Here is a 20,347-nt window from a genome sequence, read left to right on the forward strand (position 1 = left end):
ATTTAGACAAAAAAAAAAAAATTTGATTCTGGTCCTGAATCAACTGAAAAATGCTCATGTTTTGCCCCCCAACAGTTGAGGAAAGTCCTTTTCTTCCTAGTTGTTACAGTTTTCCCATCTATCATTGCAGTGGTTTGATTAAAAGTTCAAAATTCAATGTTTAAATTTTAACCCAGCCTTTTGTGTTGACTTCATGGCTCATTTTGTAGCATTTAAGCCTATAATAGGATGCCTAGACCTGTTTTTATTTATTTTTTTTTTCGCCCTGTCGCTTCATATTTTTTCTGAAAAAATCCGAGAACCAACAAATTAAATTGGTGTGGCCTGATGGTAGTATGATTGATTTAACATGGCACGTGTTAGTGACAGTGAGTGTGGTATGGATCTTATCAGTTAGGCTCTCAGATATATATAAATAACAACTCGCACGTTAGGTTGTTGTACTAGATACGGGGACAGTACTTACTATATGGAATGGAATGCCACACACACATGTACGTATGTGTAATTATATACATATACATGTAATCATCCAAGCTAGTTTGTTTGTAATAACATGTTCCACATTGCCACATACAGTTGACTGTTTGGAGTTGATGATATAAGTCGGAGAATCTTTCCAAACACAACTTAATGAGTGCTGCTTGTATAAGGCAGTTCCAAGCCTTGTCAAAGATACATGGTTGCACAGACATACTTCACCTTGTTCTTTGTAGGCCCTCCGTGGACAATTGTACCATCATGCTTTGCGTAACCTTTGGCCCCCAGCCATGATCACATGTAGGTGTAATCCTTTCCTTTTAAAAGCTCCACTGTCAATTCCGAATTCATTGTCAATGTTTCAGCCCATGACTTGGGTCTTGATTAACCAGGTAGTGGGTACAATACAGCCTTTTTCTAACAGGCAGGCACACAAAAGAGGCGGTGTCAGAAACAATCCGTACAAAGAATTTGGTACTAATGAAATTTTCAGAGGAATGGCTACAAACACACTTTCAAATGTCAATGTTGGACAAGTTGTGGATCCACAAATGTTGTACCAACATATTGTCACAACATTTCTGTTTACCAGTCACCATATCCTATTTCTGTGTGTAAATTTGAAGCTTGAGAAATTGTTTTTTGAATGGCATTCTGAAATTACAATCCTAATTGACTTAAAGATGTTATGATCATGTAGTGTTTGTTTACCCAGGCCAGTACATGTATGTTAGGGGACTTACATGTACTGTAGTACACACAGTATTCCAGAGGGAATTTAACTGGAGCCACCTGTTAACATCCAGGAAACAGCTTCAAACCAAACATTTTACTTGGGGACAGGCTTTCTGGACTTGTCCCAATTTGATTGGGACTGCAGGATTTGGAATGTTTCCATTAAAAATGTGATTTGATAAGAAAAATGTTGTGCTTCACAAATAGTTGACAATTTTTACAGATGTGCAGTGTTACTAAAAGTGCTTAGCAATTTGTACATTGTAGCATAATCTGGTACACATCACCCACCCAGTGCATTGCTCACATACTTTTAGTACTTTATCTTCCAGTACATCCAGCTAGGAAATTTTGGATGTTGTCATGTTTAGGCTGACCTGATGTATAAAACAATTTTTTTAGAATTGACAATGTTATTTGCATTTTTTTGTTAAACTGTTTCTATATTTTTCATAATATTTTGAGCGACCATTGCAGAATTAGGTCTCGAGCTGTACATGTATTGATCAAGAAACCAACAGTCTAATCCCAAATAAAGCCTTGGTTTCCAATCTCTTTATGCAAGACTCAGTGCTCATCCAACCGTCAAAGTCCCTGTGAGTCTTGTCCTATTGCAATCCTGGGAGGGCCCAACAGTGATACAGCCGGTCTAATGAAAGACAGATTATGGAATATTATACAGCCACAGGGCACATTTATTTCTATCGATTTCCAATGGCAGAGGAGACGCACTGTTCCGGTAGAGTGGCGGGGTCCACTTGCTCTTCTGTCCGTGCATTGGTGAGTTGTGAAGGGCCTTTAGATTTGCCAATCATGGCTAGGGTCGATCCTGCAATCAATTTGAAAAGGCCATTCTAGGTTGTTGAATCTGACTTTGATCATGGCTTGTTTCTGTAGTGTATGGAATGCAAACACTGACAAGGTTTGAGCAAAGGTTTTTGCCAAAGTTTTTAAATTTATGGAACAATTAAGACATTTTGTTGCAATTTTTTATTACTCATGCTCCAAATTTGCATTGCCTCTTTACACTGCAATTATTCTTTGCAATATTTTACCAGGTGTAAATCATTTGACCATGATTTTATCATTGTTGTGTCACAACAAAGTACATTGTGTACTGTGTTATCTCCCTTGTTTTTACTTTTCAAGAACAGCCTCAATGTTACCCAGACAGTGGCTTTCTGTTGTTGGTGGTTCGTATATACCTACAGCTGGTAACAATTTCTCCTGCAGTATCAGCTGCCATTCCAGCTCCAACCCTGCCTTCAGACATGATTGTGTTTAACATTCATAAAAGGTTTGCCACATCCCAGTTACTGATATGCCTATGGAAAAATTTCTTTCATGTTTATGCATGACTGACTGTAACATGTAGGTCTGTGGATGCCGTATTAATTGGTATAGGCAGGTCAGGGAAAGGCCAAGGGCTTTCCTGATTGTACCCTGGTTTGTCATAATGCTGTGTAGTTGTTGTTGTGCCCTTATTTAGCCTTGACAGCGGTTGGCCTCCACCATACCTTCAACTCTAACTCAGTGTAGTACGTGTTGTTTATTTAGCAGGGAAGCATTGTAAACAACCTTGAAAAGGTTTAAGTGGGAACAGCCTTGGAGGTATGGGTGTGTTTATTGAATGCTACAAAAGTGTAATCATCAAATTCTTTTGTTATTTTTATACGTTCACAAAGATGGCAGACTTGAAAAGTTAGTATGTTTCAGATATTGGTACTGGTTTGTAACAATCTGTATTTATAACTTGACAATGAGATACTTACCTGTTGTGGTTACCTGTGAAAGTTATCTAGGAATATGATATATTATATTGCAAGAATTTTTCATCATTTTTTTACTACCGACTATTGGAGTTGAGTCATTTCCAGCGTCACTGAAAGTATAAACAGTGATGTTTATGTACCACACAGGTACAAATGTAGGGTAATAGGAGGCCTAGTTCACTATGGTCCCTAAGGACCAACATGGGCTACTAACCTCGCTAATTGTACTGGTCTAATCTCCAAGCAGATATATGTTGGTATCCAAGACAGTATCCAATAGGCAACACAATATCCAATAGGATAACTATAACAGTATAAAGTTGATTGGGGTGGCTATAGAAGGTCACAGTCTTCCCAATCAGCCTCTACTTGCAGAGTAATACGGTCTGGCCATCAGTTTCAAGTCAGAATTATTGAATCTAGAGAGGGCCCAGGTGGACTGCATTACGATTGCAATAACTTCTCATTAAGACGAGACCGCCAATCATTCATTTGCAGGCAATTGAAGGAACTTTAAGTCAGAAAGTCATGCTTAAACTGATTCAGGAAAAGTTATCTAGGGTAAGCAGGGCTCGAAATACAGGGTGCATGTGCACCCAAAATTGGAGCTCAGCTGTGTACCCAATTTTTTTCTGTGGGTGCACTGGTGCACCCAAATATTTTTGTAGGTATTTTTGTACATTTTAAATGTACATGTATAATAGCATACGGGATATTCTTGGCATCTAACTCATTCTAAGTGTCAGAAAAATAATAAAACCTTTGTTGTAGTACTTGTTTAAGGTCTTAAAATTAGCTCCCATTTTAGATTCGATTAGTTTTTGTTTTAAATTCTGTGCACGTAATTTTTCCCAAAAACTATTCCCAAAACTGAATTTTGAGCCCTGTTAAGATAACTCTTACATTAGTGTTCTGTGGCTGTAAAATGTTGAACTTAAATACGATAAGAAATTGCATTGACCTGACATCCTTCATAATAAGAAACAGACTAGTCAGAATTGACATCTTGATTGCTACCCAGGGATCTCCCCAGAAATTTAGGACAGAATGGAGGAGGGTGCGAAATATCGGTAAATTTGACCAAAGAACCCTGGAAAAGGGTGTAAAAACACTAGTTTTGAAAATTAACAGGGTGGAGCTGAGATAAGGACTGGGTGGAGGAGCTCCACTGCTCCATTGTTTAGGGAGGTCCCTGCTACCTTTGTAGGTCAATCCTCTGTCTTACACATTTGTTATCATTTGGAGGAGTTGATTGAAGGACGTACATTGCTCGTGACCTATTTTGACCTTCCCTAAAGCACACGGTGCCATTGTACTTGAACTATATGCCATCAATAATTAAACTGCTGTTCGGCTTTCAAACAAAATTTGATGTGAATTGGGAGAGACATGGTACAATTCTGTCTTTAGCAGTAAAACACACACAACATTTGGGGCAAATGTATCAATTGTTTTGGCTTTGTAAGAAAGAGAATTCTGGGATCCAATCTGTATTTTATCTGAGTATGCCTTGTATTTGGATATGTTTGTTTTTACAATACCATGGCTGAACACATTTGAAATTGCAACTAAACATCAAGTCAATTGCAAGTGATAGGAAACCATTTAGTTCTCAGCTTGCTGATATACCTATATGTAGTACATGTGCATGGAGGTAATATCTTAAAACTTCATGCTCTAAGTCTAACAGTGTGCTATATGGTTCCAACTTCATATTACAGGCATAATTATAATTTTAGGACCTATATTTTCAAGTAGCACATCTATTGCTACCTTCTACAGGGCCTCTACTCTAGCTTACATTTTTGTAACATTGTGGTAACCTTGGGTGGAAGCACATTACCGCTGTTGAAAGATCTGCAGGAAGTACGTTGAGGCCTGCAATTTCCAGGGTAGACCACACATAGAGAATATTGATCATGACTAGGTTTATGTATGGTCTGGCAAGGCTGATACATGTAGCTGCAGAGTAGCCGAGTTGGAACTTGTACGTGAGCTGCATGGTAACAGGGTTTGTGACTTTCATTTTGCAACTTCCAAAGGAACAGTAAATTTGTTTTTGTCTTCAGAATTTTGTGCACAAGAAATCATAAAATTCTAAGAGTCCATAAATTGTTTTACAATGTTTGATATTTGGATTTATAGTACATGTGATGTATTTTTAAAGCATTGTGATGTTCTCCTCTTTTTTTAGGCCATATCTGAATCTGAAAATCTCTACACAGAAATAGCCGATACGCCTTTTATGTTTAGTACAGACTGTACTGTAACAGACTTCCTCGAGGCCAAGATTTTCACTAGTAAGAAAAACCCAAACCTGAAGAGATATGTAAGTGACCTGCAGGTCAGAAGTGACTACCATATATGTATGTAAGTAGGCCAAGGGTGAACTGAGGTAACCCACTAGCATGCATGACCTGACCTACCCTCAGTTGGTTATCCTGCATGCTAATACACAATGCCAGGAAATTTCAGTTATATTTGTTAGCTTTTAAATTTTGATTTGAAAGAATGAGACACCAACAAATCTTTCTATTGTTGCAAGCTAGAGTGGTGAATGTAAGTTCATAGATATAAAATTGAAGCTGGTGTGTTACGCCAAAGGGCGGTTACACTGGCTATACAGATACAGAAAATTCATAATGAGTACAGGGCTCCTCAAAATTCTCTGCATACCTGCACTGGTGCAGGTAATATGCATGTAATGCCGGATTCCTCGGAACATTTGTCAAGCAACCCTCAAGTAACTGGACCAGGTGCATAGATCTATATCGTGGACAGTACTCTCTATATTTATTCTCTTCTAGGCTTGTTTTAGTTTTCTTGTAAGAAGCAAGATGAAAGATGTATATTTTGTTATCTCTGCACAGTCCCATAGTTATATATTCACACATCATGTATTATACATGTATCATACTGTCATAGACTCGATGATGGAGAAAGAAGTTGCTCTTTCAACTTGCTCCTAAAATATATCTTTAAAGACAAGTTACATAAAGTCACAGGGCCCATTTGTGTCACTAAATTATCGTATTTATGGAGGACATTTCGGGACCTTTCAGCAAAAGGGAGTTGATTTTATTATCAATATGTCTTATTTATGTTTCACCGAAAGTTTAACAGGCCCATATATTTCCACAGCTTGTTCCTACCGTCTGAATGACATTTAATTTGGGACTTAAAATGTGGCACCTTTCATGTGCTGTTATGCCACCATCACTCAATGGAGCATGTCCTTCTAGTTCTATTGTAGGAAGATGAAATATGTGACAGATTTTTATCTAGCTAGCATTCAAATGAAGCAGGTGTTTTGGCAATGGAAGAGATATCTGATATTGATAAGCAACTCACACAGAATTTTGCATCTTTTCATCTTTACTCTTGGCTGGTTTTATTGCTGTTTTGATTGCAATGATATGGTATTGCAACCTGTGAAGTATGCAATTGGTTATGCGCTATAAACTTTTGAAGTTATGTGTTTCCTTGCATTCAGCCATTGATCCAATATCGTATATAGCAATGAAAAGTAGACTTAAAAGAGCATTGAAAAGGCAATGTACAGGGTTGTTGTAAATTAGCTTGATGCTAAGCTGCTTATCATTAGGAAGCGTATTGACAGTACACAGGATTACAGACACAGGTGGCATTGTGGTGGTTACTGGTGTACCTGGTAATACTACCCCCCCAGTAACACTGGAGATAATTACATTGTGCACAGTCTGATAAAGCCTACAGATCCAAAGTGGTGGGGTGGTGTCAGTAGGACAAGGACATCCACCCTGTGTGACATGCCCCAAATACTTGGACCTTGTTTAGGGCAGTCTGTCAGAGTGGGAAGGCACAAGCAGGGGAAGGGGTGTGTGAGTTAAGCCAACCTTTGGGGCCCTGCGAGAGTCTGAACCTTGAGATTTGGACCCTCGGTGTCCACGGTGTGAGCTGTGTATGGTTTGTCAACACTGATTCCGATCTTACATTCCTCCCTCTCCCCGAGCACTTATTCAACGATACAGCTACGTCCTTGCTTGATTTGTAGCCAAAGTAAATAAAGTGTCCAACAAGTCCCAGTCCGCCCCTTCCCCTTTGTAATTCTCTGGGAAGACGCAAACGGAAGTGCAATGGCAGGGAGTGAGTGTTCGGGGTGACAGCATGGTGACAACGTGGCTTGCCGACGCGCAGCAGAGTTTGTCTCCCCACCGCAAGGCTATCTCCTGGAGAGTTATCAGTGGTGTGTTTGTGTGAGGAGTTTCCTGAAGCATGGGTGCCTCGCTGTCTCAAGCGCAAGGTAGGCATGGCGGGGTGGACGCCGGCCTGGCCACGGGCGACCCCCTTTTCTCTGCCCTACTTCTGGGGACACATTTTGTGGGCTGTCTGGCTACAGGGCTGTGCCCTTAGGTTTGGGACAACATTTCATAAATCTTTCAGTTGTTTTAGAAAACACTAGGTTGGACAGGACTAAGTGTTGTAGGCCTGGAGAAGGTGGTGCAGTTAATTTGAGCAGTCCGTGCCAGATTAAAATCTGTTAATATGTGAACCGTGAAGTTCAGATATACTGTAGTGTTACATAAGGCAACTGTTACCCCAGATGACTCGGGTATGGCAACAACAAATTGAAATGAAAGTTTCTTCTGTACAGAATTAGATTTAGATACAACCCAGAGCGCTAAGTCCGTGTCAACTGGACACAAGAATTATAATCCCTTAATAGCTACATGGTTTGTTGTTCTAGAGTTACGGATGAAAATTTAAGGTGGAAATTTCCCATCTGTATGGCATGTGTACACAGTGTGGGTGTGGGTACCCTGTGCCAGCAACACTGACATGCGCTGACCCTTAGCAGCCATATTGTTATTTTATGAGTGGTTGTAAGCAGGCTTAGTGTTGAGCAGGGTCAAAGTCCACAGACGCTCTACTTTATGGTGTTTGTAAAAGTTTCCAAAGGTGGGAAGTTTTCAAGTTTGTCATAGTCTGTATGACTTATTTAATTCAGGGCTTACCCATTCTTTTTTCAGGTACTCACTGACTCACTAACAGGTTTTAAGACTTGAAAATTTACTTATCTATCATTTTATACAAATGAAAAAAATATCCACCCTACAGGGAATCAGTATAGTTAATAAATCATATCCAGAAGATTTTCACAGTGTTGATTTGACGGCACTTCAGTCTATATCTAGATCTTACCAAGTTTATTTCCAGGTTATGCACTAAGACTTAAAAATCTACTTGCCTATTATTTTATAGTGCTTTAAAAATATCTCTCTACCCTACAGGGAATCTTCATAGCTAATAGATTACATCCAGAATATTTTCACAGTGTTGATTTTGACGGCACACGTTAGTCTATAAATCACATGTTCGACCTTTGACCGCCTACACAATGTATGCTGGGTAGAATTCGTTGTGACCTGAGGCAGCCGTGGGGCATTCTCCAAGCAGAGGTTTGGGTTTGGGGTTATTTTTTTTATCAGGATTTTCTTTTGCACTGGATTATTTTTGTTTGGTGGGAAAAAAAACCCAGTGCAAAAGAGAAACCCGGATAAAAAAGCCTAAAAACATGCTAGAAATAACCCCAAACCCAAACCTCTGCTTGGAGAGTAGCCGCGGGGCATTCTTGCCTTTGTCACTCCCCCCTCCTCTCCCTGGGTGGGTGTTTATAATTTGTCACCTGTTGGACTTGTTTACCGAGCTCATTCCTGGCTAATGTCTATCCACAAAGATACTGTCGGAATCTAGAAATAGCCTGTAGTTTAGCAACTATTATGGGCACCCAGTGCCTGGACTTGACAGACATTATTATAACTACACATGGCAAATTATCAGTCTGTGAAATTACCTGTAGTAGTGACAATAGGTAAAATTCGTTGTGTCATACTAGCAAGTTATAGGGCTTGAAATACTGGGTGCATGTGCATCTTAGTGCACCCAATTTCGGAGCTTTGCGTCCAATTTTTTTCGTGCACCCAAATATTTTCGTAGGTTTAGGTAAAGATGTTAAATGTATAGTAGTATACAGCATATTCTTAACATCAAAGTGTCAAAAAAAAAAAAATCAGTCTTTATAGTACTTCCCTTTAGAACTGAAACATACCAGTAATTAGCTTTTGCTGACATTCTACTTATTCTATCTTTTTGTGTACCCATTTTTTTCAGGTTGGGTGCACCAGTGCACCAGATTCCCCAAAATGAATTTTGAGCCGGGTTAGTTTGAGTTCGGCTTGAACTCAGAGTAGGACTAAATATTTACAGATCTGACACGGACTGTAAGCTGGTGTAGCAGATGGCTTTAGTTAACAGGATCAAAGCCAAGTGCACTGATGATGTACAACATGTTTAGGCCACACCAATTTAATTTGTTGGTTCTCGGATTCGCCTCTTCATTTTTTTATGATTTGCAAAAAAAAAAAAAGATTCTGGTTCTGAATCAACTCAAAAATGCTCATATTTTGCCCCCAACAGTTGTGGAAAGTCCTTTTTTTCCTAGCTGTTGCAGTGTTTCCATCTATCAATGCAGTGGTTTGATTAAAAGTTCAAAATTCATTGTTTAAATATTAACACAACCTTTTGTGTTGACTTCATGGCTCCTATCATAGCATTTGGGGCTATAATAGAATGCCTAAACCTGTTTTTATTTTTATTTTTTTTCGCCCTGTCGCTTCATGTTTTTTCTGACAAAATCTGAGAACCAACAAATTAAATTGGTGTGGCCTTAGTAGATATGCTTCAACCTATCAGAGTCCTAGAGCAGTCTTATGCTGAAAGAAAGTGATTCACAACGTCCATTATTTAAGAATGGTTACTGATCCTACTAAAAGAAGACAAATGACGAGACTGCTCCAAATATCCTTCACAGACAGCGGAAACAAAGGAAGGGATGGTGGGGAATATTGGTCACATTTTTCAAGATTACGGTGGTTTCAGGTTTTAGCCTGCATAGTAAGCAGTCAACGGAAGATTTGCTGCTTTCCTGGCCTGGCCTCAATCCTTGTCAGGGCTATATCTACTAATGACAGTGTGGGCAGTATACATGTACAGTCTGGGAGACTTTGTACGTACAGGAAGCGATATTAACGCAGCCCTAAATAACCGTGCTTAAGTCTTCCCGATAATGTGCCGTGTGTGATTACAGGCTCTTCCGTTTCCATTTCCAAGGGCAATTCAATTTTGGCTCGCCGAGATCAAGCTGTTACTACATGAAAATAAGGTGAAATATTGGTACTAAAAGCTGTATTGGAGACCTTGTAGTTATAACTCTACCTGCTTCCTGAACTGCATATATAGTAGTAGGGACCAGATAAGTAATATTAGAAGCACTACGCAAGTGTGATACGCATTTGCATTCTTTGGGTGGATGCTGACTTCACTGCAGAAACTTTTTCATGCATTACCCTTGAATAACAATGTACATGTACTGTATACATAAAATGTATTTGTTGGTAGTTAAGTTGTGTCGAGTCACACCATTTTTTATCTATGTATATAATATAATACTGTATAGTATTGAATTGTTAATATTTAAACACCTTGGAAACCCATTCTACCTTGGTCATTGTAAGATGCATTTTATCAAGAAGGACTACCTGTCCAAATAGACAATGTTTTTCTTTGTCCCTGGATAGTTCTGACTGTATATGACTTCCATAATATTTTAGTACTAGATGACAAAATGGGGACTTACAATTGCATACTCTGTTTGAAGTAATCTGAGTCTGAAGTTCTCTGTCTTGAAAACTTGTCTTGCTGCCTACATCTGTCTCATACCAATGTTTCTCCTGTTTTCGCTGAATCCCTTGGTTGCCCAACCAGGTGATAGCTTACATGTAGTTTCATCGGCCTTAAATTTATACATACAGTTTCTACTCCTTTGACAGATGAAATGATTAGTACATGTCTTGCTGCCTACATCTATATTCTGCCAGATATAGTACCTGTTGAACGGATAGTACCTGTAGAATTTTTGATAGGCTCATATCAGCTAGTAATCTTATTATCTGCCGTACATTGTACCTGTTACAATTGTTGGGCAATAAACTTTGAGACTTGACTCAATCTTATACCATTGTTTCTTGTGTTTTCCCAGAATCCCTGGGCAGCCCTGGTGGTGTACCGGCACCAGCGTCCAGCACGACGTCCAACCCCACCACCCAGCACCAGCCCATGCACTACTCCGCACCCCCACACATCCCCTCCATGACCTCCTCAGGACCCCACATCACCTCCCCACCCCCCACCCTGTCCTCGGGACAGCCCCCCCTCACCTCCAACCCCTCCACCATCACGTCCCCCCACCTTGTACAGACCCCCTCCGTCCTGACGTCCCCCCACCCCCTACACCTGCACCCAGGCTTCGGCATGCCGGGAGTCAACCAGGTGTCCTCATCCATGCAGGAAGACGTCAAACCAGGTAAGGGAACAGGCAGGACAGACTGGAAAGGTTTTATTGAAGCAAAAAAAGTTCAGAGACTTTCTCTTTCATACAGTCAACTACAAAATAGAAATATGAATCATTTTTAATCTACTTACTAAACAAGAAGGAAGGGCAGGAAGCAAAAGTTGCTTATATAACACCTTCTACTCAAAAACATACAATGAGTATAAAACACATTGACGAGATACATGCATAATTACAGGGTGGATAAGTAGATAAATAAAAACAAGTCAAGTTGGTGATCTATCAATTATGAGAATCTAGCTGTACAGTAAATGAACTTTTGAACTGTATCGAAAATAAATTTCTGAATGATCTTCATGTTTTCTATGTTTTTCCCTAGTTATTAGTCAACTAGGACCCACCCCCCTGCAGAATGTGTCCCCCCACATGATGAACACCCCCCTGATGGTAAACACGGGTCAGCTCACCCCCCCAGCGCAGCCGCTCCAGTCCCCCCGCCCCTCCCAGACACCCATGGGCCTGTCCAAACACATCTGTCAGATCTGCGGGGACCGAGCGTCCGGGAAGCACTACGGGGTCTACAGCTGTGAAGGGTGCAAGGTTAGTTCCTCAGCCTCGCCTACTTTCTAACATTTCTGTACTGATGTGTTTATGTATAACTAGCCTGGGTTCCAGCCATTTTGTAACAGGGCTTCTTGCACTCGCTAACTCAGGCTGTGAGGGGTGCAAGGTTAGTAATCTGCAAGCAGATCCTAGGGTCGCAAAAACAGAGTATCAAATTGGCCATGCAGCATCCAATTGGCCAGCGAGGGTCCATAGGCGACCCAAGGCGTGGTGGTGGTTGGTGGGGGTAGTGACAAAAAAATTAGCCATATACAAAAAGCTAATGATAATTCCCACACAACCCCTGCTTGCAGAGTACAAGGTTAGGGCCTCAGCCTTGCCAGCTTTCAAACATTTCTGTACTGATGTGTTGATGTATGACTAGCCTGGGTGCCAGCCAGTTTGAAACGGGCCTTCTTGTACTATCCTGGTGTAGTTCAAGGAGCACTGTTACAAAACGGATGGTGCCTGTTACAAAAACGAATGGCACCCAGGCTAATGTATGACATCCTAAAACTAAAAGTAAGGAATTTGAAAAATAACCTATGCTAAAGCTTGCATTTTTATTATTGTAGATCAAGCAAAAGGATGATCATAAAACTTTTATAAAAGAAATTTAGTACAGTGTCTATATTAAGTACTGTACATGTTTCTTTCTCTTTAGTGTTTTTTTTTTTCAAACAAACGGTACAGATGGATGTAAATTATACCTGAATTGCATGGAATTGCTAGCCTGGGTGCCATCCTATTTGTAATGGCAACCCCTATTTTTTCGGGATTGCCGTTATAAATCGGATGGTACCCAGGCTATCGAATTGCAAGATGGACAAAGGAAACTGAAATCTGAAAAAAGCGTGTTTCAACCAAGCCCTTGTTTCCGTTTTTTTTTTGTAGGGCTTCTTTAAACGGACAGTACGTAAGGACCTGACCTACGCGTGTCGGGATAACAGGGACTGTGTGATCGACAAACGCCAGCGGAACAGATGTCAGTACTGCCGCTACCAGAAGTGTTTAGCCATGGGCATGAAAAGAGAAGGTTGGTCGTTTCTACACACACTTACTCCAACTTCCACAAATTTCACAGTTCTTGATGAGTGTTTGCCAATGCCATACCTACTGAGTTCTTTTAGCACACAGCATCAACCACTTTTTACGTATACCACCCAAGAAAACTACAGGTATCAAGAAACAAGTGTTGATATGAGTAACATATCATGAATCAGTTACAGATGGAAATGACTTTGTGGTGATAAAACTGATGCTAGCCACGTCATCAGGACTGTTCAAGCATTCAGTATTCATACATCTTGTGTAATATTATTATTGAATACACGTACAAGTGGCTGGTCTGTGAGCAATTTTTCTTGAGTAGGTGTGGCAAATGTGTTTTGTTCAACAAAGACTTGTGTTTTTCATGATTGTTGTTTTATTCTTCTTCAGTTCAAATATTTTGTATTGTATTGAAATGTGAGGGAAAATCTTGGATGTTATTAGAATTGTTGTTTTCTGTCAGTTCCTGTGATGAAAATTAAGTTCAGAATCTGATTTGCGATTAGTTTATTTAAAAGATAAAAGTTGGGTCTGTGTTTTATGTTTTATTACTTACAATATAATGACAAGCTTTTGTCATGTAGGTATAGTTTCTTTCAGTTTTTGTCCCCTTTGTTCAGATTTCAAGCCTTCTGTGAAAGAAACAAAAAAAAGAGTTGTTACTGTTGGCACTGTTGGCAATATTGTATTTTTATTTTTTCTATATATATTTTGTAGTGTAATTTTTATGACTGATATGTATCCCATCTATAAAGAGATGTTGATAGTAGTATAGTATTGTTTAGAATGGAAGGTATGTTTTATTTACCACCCCTGTCTCTGCATATCCCTGAGTTGCAAAAGGTGTAAACATATAAACGGTTTCTTGAAGATTTATTGTAAAAGCCAGGTCCCATGCAAGGTAGCAAACTGCCACACACAAGTATGGTAAAATGCTCTGAATTTCCAACATTCAGTCCCAAGTCGTTGAATGATGGAGACCAAAGCTAATCGATGGAAGGACATGTTTGATCATACCTTACGTTTGTGTGCTTGTTTACTGTGTATGGACTCTTGTTGCATTATATGTATACTCCTGTGTCTGAACCAAACCTTTTTAAATGCTCCTTTATGCTGCATTTGCATCTGGCAAGCCCCATGTCTTGTTTCTCATTGCTTGCAAGCATTTTAATATTTTTTTCTACCCCAGAATAATATTAGCATAGTTTTATTAAACCCAGAAGTATCTTTCTTTTTCTAAAAAAATCATGTGAAAATTACTTAGACTTCAAAATGATTGTGTATAAAATCATGCAATTTTGAAAAGTGTCAAGAATCAAAATGATTACATCTTAAATCACGATTAAAAATGAGAACTTCAATTGAAAGAGCCATTTTGATTTCAATCAAGTTTATGTATAAATGTATTGAGACATTGTGAAGGGGTCAGCAGACAAATAAAATTTAGCGAGTGATATTTTATGTTTTCTTTGCAAAAAAAATTGACTCAGTTGAATTTTATTTTCAAAAATGATAGATCTTTTAATTGCCACATTGATGCTTACTCCTTGCGAGAATGGATCTGTGTATAAAGTACAATGTATAATGAAGCATCATCTTGTTGACAGTGACACTTGAAATCAAAATGAGATCTAAGATGATTTGTGATATTCAAATCAAAAATACCACTGTAAAACTAGGGTTATGACTATAATCCCATAGCTTGCGTACTTGCCTTCTTGAGTAACCTGCTTTCTTTTTCTTATTCTTGAGCCCAGGGTAGCATGTGTTAAGGCCGAGCTTGTTGTTGTTTTTATTTTCTTCATTAACTGTTTGTGTTGTAGTTAAAATAAAGCAAACCTGTCTTCCCACATAGACGTACAAGACCAACGGCAGGGAAGCGGGAACAGTGGTTGGTCCATTTTTGATTAATGCCTTCTAGGATAGTTTGGTTCCTTTTACTGTAAATCCTATTATCATTGCTAGGTTTTCTTAACAAGTGATTTAGAGTGGAATTCAAATACAGTAACTACCCTTAGATTCAAGGATCAATCACGAAAATCTCTTTCCACAGCCCTTTTCAAAAATCACATATTCCTCCAGTAAAAGATAATATGATTTACAGTAGCTGGTTTCTATCATTTCACCACCAATGACAAATCAATTCTTCGAAAATAAAGAGAGAAATGTAAAGATTGTTTCTCCCAACTGCTTAGAAATAGAATGATGATCACCATTTTCTCTGGCTATTAACATGGAAGCTGAATACCTCTGTCAGAAAGTTTGTGTTCCTTGCATGGGGCCCTTTGCATAGCACCTTTGCGAAGGCATTCCTGCTCTTTCCTCTTCCCAAATTAACTGGTAATTTCACATCTTCATACATGTTCGTTAAATGTAAACCTATCCAGAAATCATCACATTTTCTTTCTTTCTTTCCAATTTCTTTGATCATAAACAGAGTAAGTAAGACGACTGACCTCCGAATCATCTGATGTCTCTAATTTCATTACCAGAAGATAAGTTGACATGCGGAGTGATTCCCAACCTAGTGTGCCTGTACTGTAGCTATCCACTTGTTCCTTCTACCCTGCCAAGCTCTGTCTCCAGACAGCAGCAATTTCTACCTTCCTCTTGTTTGTAAACAGCCGTGCAGGAAGAGCGACAGAGAAGCAAAGAGGGGAAGGATGGAGAGGTGGTCAGCACGACAAACCCCAACGAAGACATGCCTGTGGAGAAGATACAGGAGGCTGAGATGGCTGTGGAACCTAAGGACGGAAACCTGGTCGAACAACCGGTAAGTGGAACATCTCCTCTGTACATGTTCACTTAACCTTTAGCATGCTACATGATTGTATGTTAATACCTAGCACTTAACCATTACCATACTACATCTAACAAGTGTGGACAAGGATGGCAGGAAAATTAGTTTATGATCTCTTTTTTCATCCTTTTCCAAAAATCTTGAGTTGAAGACCAAAATTTCCCCCAACTAGTGCAGAAAATGTCGGCAGTGATATCTGTTGAGACCAAAGTAAAGTTACTTTTTATTACAGTATTTGCAAGAATTTCTGTTCTTTACTTGTCCCCAACAGTATTCAAAACTCACAAGTCATGATCCCAGAAATATTTCCAAACCATTTTCTTGGAACTGTGAGATACAGTCAACAGAACAAAATGTCTTCTGTTGTTCAGATGATCAGAGAAAATTATGTCTATGACAGCTGTAATCATGCACACAGTCCTACTTGTTCAGCAGACCTTGGTATTTGTAATCGACTTTAATGACTGAATATAATGCATGAAGAAGAAAATCTATTACCACAATATTCATTTCACATCCGTGCCTGGAAAAAAATCCAATTAACATGTCTTGTTATGAAAGAAAAATCACATACATGTAGACATTTTATGTCATTTGTAAATACGACAGTGTCAAAAAGGCATGAATTGGGAACAAGAAGGAAGTTGACATAGATAGCATTAAATCAGTTTTGTTTTTAAATTGTCACTCTTGGAAAATTGGTGTGTGGTATGGGCTCACAACACGGAGATGGTTTACAAGATAATCTCTATCAGTCGTGCGACTGTTGATGTCTGGAACTTTTGTTTGGTTTGACCCAACAATATCCTGCTGATTTATTATGATAGGAAAGAATTGACATTTTGCTATTTGTGACTGCTTTCCAGATATCATATCAGATCCGTATCAGATTCTAACCTTCTCCTTGTTTGGGCTCCGTTACTTATTAAATTTGAGTTACTTACAATGAATGTAAGAAATGTAACATTGTAAAATGCTAACATTGTGTGATCATAGACTCCACCCTAGATGTATAGTACTGTAGATGTAGCTGTAAGTTCAGGGGAATAAGGGCACACCTCAGATGTAGATTAAATACTGGGAGAGCCAAACCTGTACCACAGCTGAATGTTGACAGAGTTTCTGTCTTTTTGTTTCTGGTTTCTTGAGGCTGCGAGTCCGACACAGGAGGTAAGGAACCTTCCACAGGTTTCTCTTCCAGGTCCTACTGTACGCTCTCTACAAAACTGTTCGCTTTTCGTTAGTCCTGCTGTGCTTGCCACTCGTAAATATGAGAAATTGAGACACAATCTGTTGTAGTTTCCCGCTTTCCGCATTCGTAAAAAAGCTGAAATTAATGCATTAAGGTTAATTGTGTTCTGTAACTGTATAAATCATGTAAATGTAATCTGCTGGAGCTATGTTGTCATCTGTGCACCTCTGTTTCTGTCTCCTTTTGTCTGCGTATTCACTCAGTCTTGTGAAAATGATACAGTAGCTGAAGGGCAAACCAAGACTGAGACATGACAATTGTAGCCTGCAGCTGTAATGGTTCATCTGGTAGCTGCATAAATTTGCATTATGCTGAAGATCAACTTTGATTTCATAGGGAATTGTTTGAACAAAATTTAGTCTCGGATTGTAGACAAATATGATTGTTGATTTTATAAAGTATGAAATCGTGCTTCTTGATAAATCAGTCTGAAGAAGGAGATGCAATATGTATTGTATTGTACCAGAAAAGTGTTTTATTGATGAAGAAAATTTTTCCATTCATGATAAATTGGTGTTCAACTTTGCATTTTGCTTGCTATGCTTCAAGCACGATGAGTTTTGAAATTTTCATTCAATCTTATCTAATTTGAAGCAGACAGTTCTTGTACTGCAGCCAAGTTTCGAGCAGTAATTTTGATCTGGGAAGGGATGAAATAATTTAATATTAGATTTAAACATTGCTGGCTCATTTTCACAAAGTGCTTGTAATCAGCACCAAATTGCTTCTTATACGCCGAATAAACATGCAACAGGGTATTTGTTCTGGAGCTTAATATGAAATTTTTCTTACTTTCCAAGAAAGTGCCACATATCGCGTTCAACAGCGGTCAGTAAGAGACATGTTTGACCAGTAAAATTTGGTTTTGGTTGATAGAACTCCTTGAAAATGTTTGAATTAAAAGGCAACAAAGAGTGTGATATCCTTCACATAGCCCACCAGATGTGGATTTTCACAGGAAAATAATTTGATAAGGCACACAAAAAAGGCAGCACCCTGTGTGGTATTAATAGTCTCCAAAGAGTGTCCAATACCTTGCCGCATGGCCTGGAGGATAATAATGCTGGTGTAAGTTTCTTGAGTCTCTTGAAAGGCAGGCCTAGGTAAAGCCCTTTGTTTTTTCTTCTGTGCGTCTGTAAAAAGCCGTCCTTTAATCTTTGTTGAAAGGTCAGATGTTTATGCATAAAGGCCTTACTTTATTTTATGTAGCAACCAGCACTGGTATAGGTAATAAGACACTATAGCCCCAGGCACAGTGTACATGCACAAATATACTGTAGTACTGAAAATTTTCACCATCATGTGTTATAAAAGCTGAACTTACCATGAACATTCTAAACTTATTCACTGCTTTTTTGGGGGTAACAAATGTTTATAGGTTATTTAAGAACCCTAGATGCGAAAGATTATTTATGTACATAGCATGTAAAGATTTAGATTTTATGTAAATTTACAATGTAAACTGCCCCTCAATTCGTATGTGCATCGCATGTAAATTGTCACTGACTAACATCACAATAAGCCTAAATAAAAATCTGCTGAACACATTACATTCTAGTATATACATTCACATCTGACAGAAAATTACAGTAAAGGTGGAGTAACCATAACACATAGACAGGGTGCCCTTTAACCTTTTCCAGTGCAGCTGTTCTACAGAATCATCACCACAGGCAGATTTCTGTATTTAGAACCAGTTTTCATAGTGAACCTGTGGTGCAGGAGGTTACATTGTAAAGATGCCTTTTCTACTTGTATTTGATGATTAAGTTACAAGTTTTCATACTGACAGGACTTCTTGTGTGTGGTCTGTCGGATTAACTGTCAGAAACAGGAGAAGGAAAAAATGAATGTATTGATGGGATAGGATTTAGTTGAGGTTTAAGTTAAGCTGTAGTCTGCTATTTTTACCGTCTCCCGTGTAGCCTTTTGGTACTGAATTTGTTTCATGGTTAGGCAATAGATAGGTTGGAGGTTTTGAAAACAACAAAAGTACAAAGTATGATGTAAAATGTTGGTCTAAAATCAAGACTGGATTATTTTTTCTCTGATATCCCAAGCAGTCTCACTAACATGTAATTAGAAGTTTAGTAAAGCTTGCTATTTTAGCCTTAAGAAATATATTGGTCAGGTCTTGATTGTTAAGGTTATAAGTCCTTTCTTATCATTAAGAAAACCCAACACACAAAGACTTTAGCTTGATGCAAAATAATTCAGTATCTTGCTACTAGTCACTAAGGTGAATATTATTGGTGAAGGGCTGTCCAACACATGCTAACTGTGGCTTACTGCATGTTCAGGCTTAACTGTACATCTCAAGTGTGTTACCGTCAGGTGTGAACGTCTTAAGGTTAAGATTTTACTTGTTCCCGACAGAACGACCCGGTGACGAACATCTGCCAGGCGGCTGACAAACAGCTGGTGACGCTGGTGGAGTGGGCCAAGCGCATCCCGCACTTCTCCGACCTGCCCATAGACGACCAGGTCATCCTACTTAGAGCAGGTAGGAAATCTTCCTTGCATCCATGTCTCAAGAAGGCTAGCCGCCCTTTCTTCTCATAATCTGTACATACATATATTTTAATGTTGAGTACCGGTAATGTGGAATGTTTAAGAATCGGGTCATCCTACTCAGAGCAGGTGAGAAACAGTGCTTAGTTCTCACTAGGCTACTATAGTATTTGAGTACAGGGGCCCCTTATGCTGTGATTTGGACCCCCAATGCTGTGATTTGGACCCCCAATGCTGTCTTTCAACCAGCATAGGGGTGTTTTTTGGAGGGAGAACCTTCATAAATCTTGCAAAAAATGAAAATACAGCATTACTTTAGAATGAAGCTTATAGCAAAGGGAAAACCATAACTTCACAAAATCTGTCCCTCAATAAGTGAGAAATAGAGTCTCAGGGGGATATGAGTTTCAAAATGTTTTGGTTGTCCTTCTGTACCTGATCCCTATGCTGTGAAAAATCCTGGTGAGTGGCTTTTTTTCCCCCATGTCTGTTCATTTAATGTCAAGGAGGCTATCCGGCATATCCGCCATTTCATAATCTGTATATACATATATTTTCATATTGATTAATTTGTGATGTGTGATGTTTATGTGTAAGAGAAATGTTTATGTTGTGCCCCACATCTCACTTGGAATATCCAGTCCTGGTATCCATGTACCCACTTTCCTATGGCTAGTATCTATACCTATTCTTGGATAGTATCTATTAATACCTGTATCATTATCCACGTGATTGGCATGGAAAAAAAGTTCTGG

The 20,347-nt window shown here is 39.0% G+C and overlaps 1 protein-coding gene across 5 annotated transcripts in view; it reads left to right on the top strand.

Annotated features, from left to right (window-relative positions):
* LOC109484526 (retinoic acid receptor RXR-alpha-B-like) overlaps nt 1-20,347 on the top strand; it is a 39,653-nt gene that overhangs the window by 15,289 nt on the left and 4,017 nt on the right. The window contains exons 1-8 of one of the 5 annotated variants that reach the window (XM_019787839.1): nt 6,935-7,269; nt 11,065-11,388; nt 11,756-11,976; nt 12,874-13,015; nt 14,885-14,920; nt 15,654-15,802; nt 16,979-16,999; nt 19,458-19,584. In XM_019787839.1, the coding sequence (XP_019643398.1) occupies nt 7,242-7,269; nt 11,065-11,388; nt 11,756-11,976; nt 12,874-13,015; nt 14,885-14,920; nt 15,654-15,802; nt 16,979-16,999; nt 19,458-19,584 (1,048 nt within the window). In that variant the 5' untranslated portion in view covers nt 6,935-7,241. Of the gene's footprint in view, nt 1-6,923; nt 7,270-11,064; nt 11,389-11,755; nt 11,977-12,873; nt 13,016-14,884; nt 14,921-15,653; nt 15,803-16,978; nt 17,000-19,457; nt 19,585-20,347 lie in introns of those variants that run through there. The other 4 variants (XM_019787841.1, XM_019787842.1, XM_019787840.1 and 1 more) reach the window with 4 other exon arrangements.

Source organism: Branchiostoma belcheri, unplaced genomic scaffold (genome assembly GCF_001625305.1).
Source record: "Branchiostoma belcheri isolate BF01 breed outbred unplaced genomic scaffold, Haploidv18h27 scaffold7, whole genome shotgun sequence".
In the NCBI taxonomy this organism is placed as follows: domain Eukaryota; kingdom Metazoa; phylum Chordata; class Leptocardii; order Amphioxiformes; family Branchiostomatidae; genus Branchiostoma; species Branchiostoma belcheri.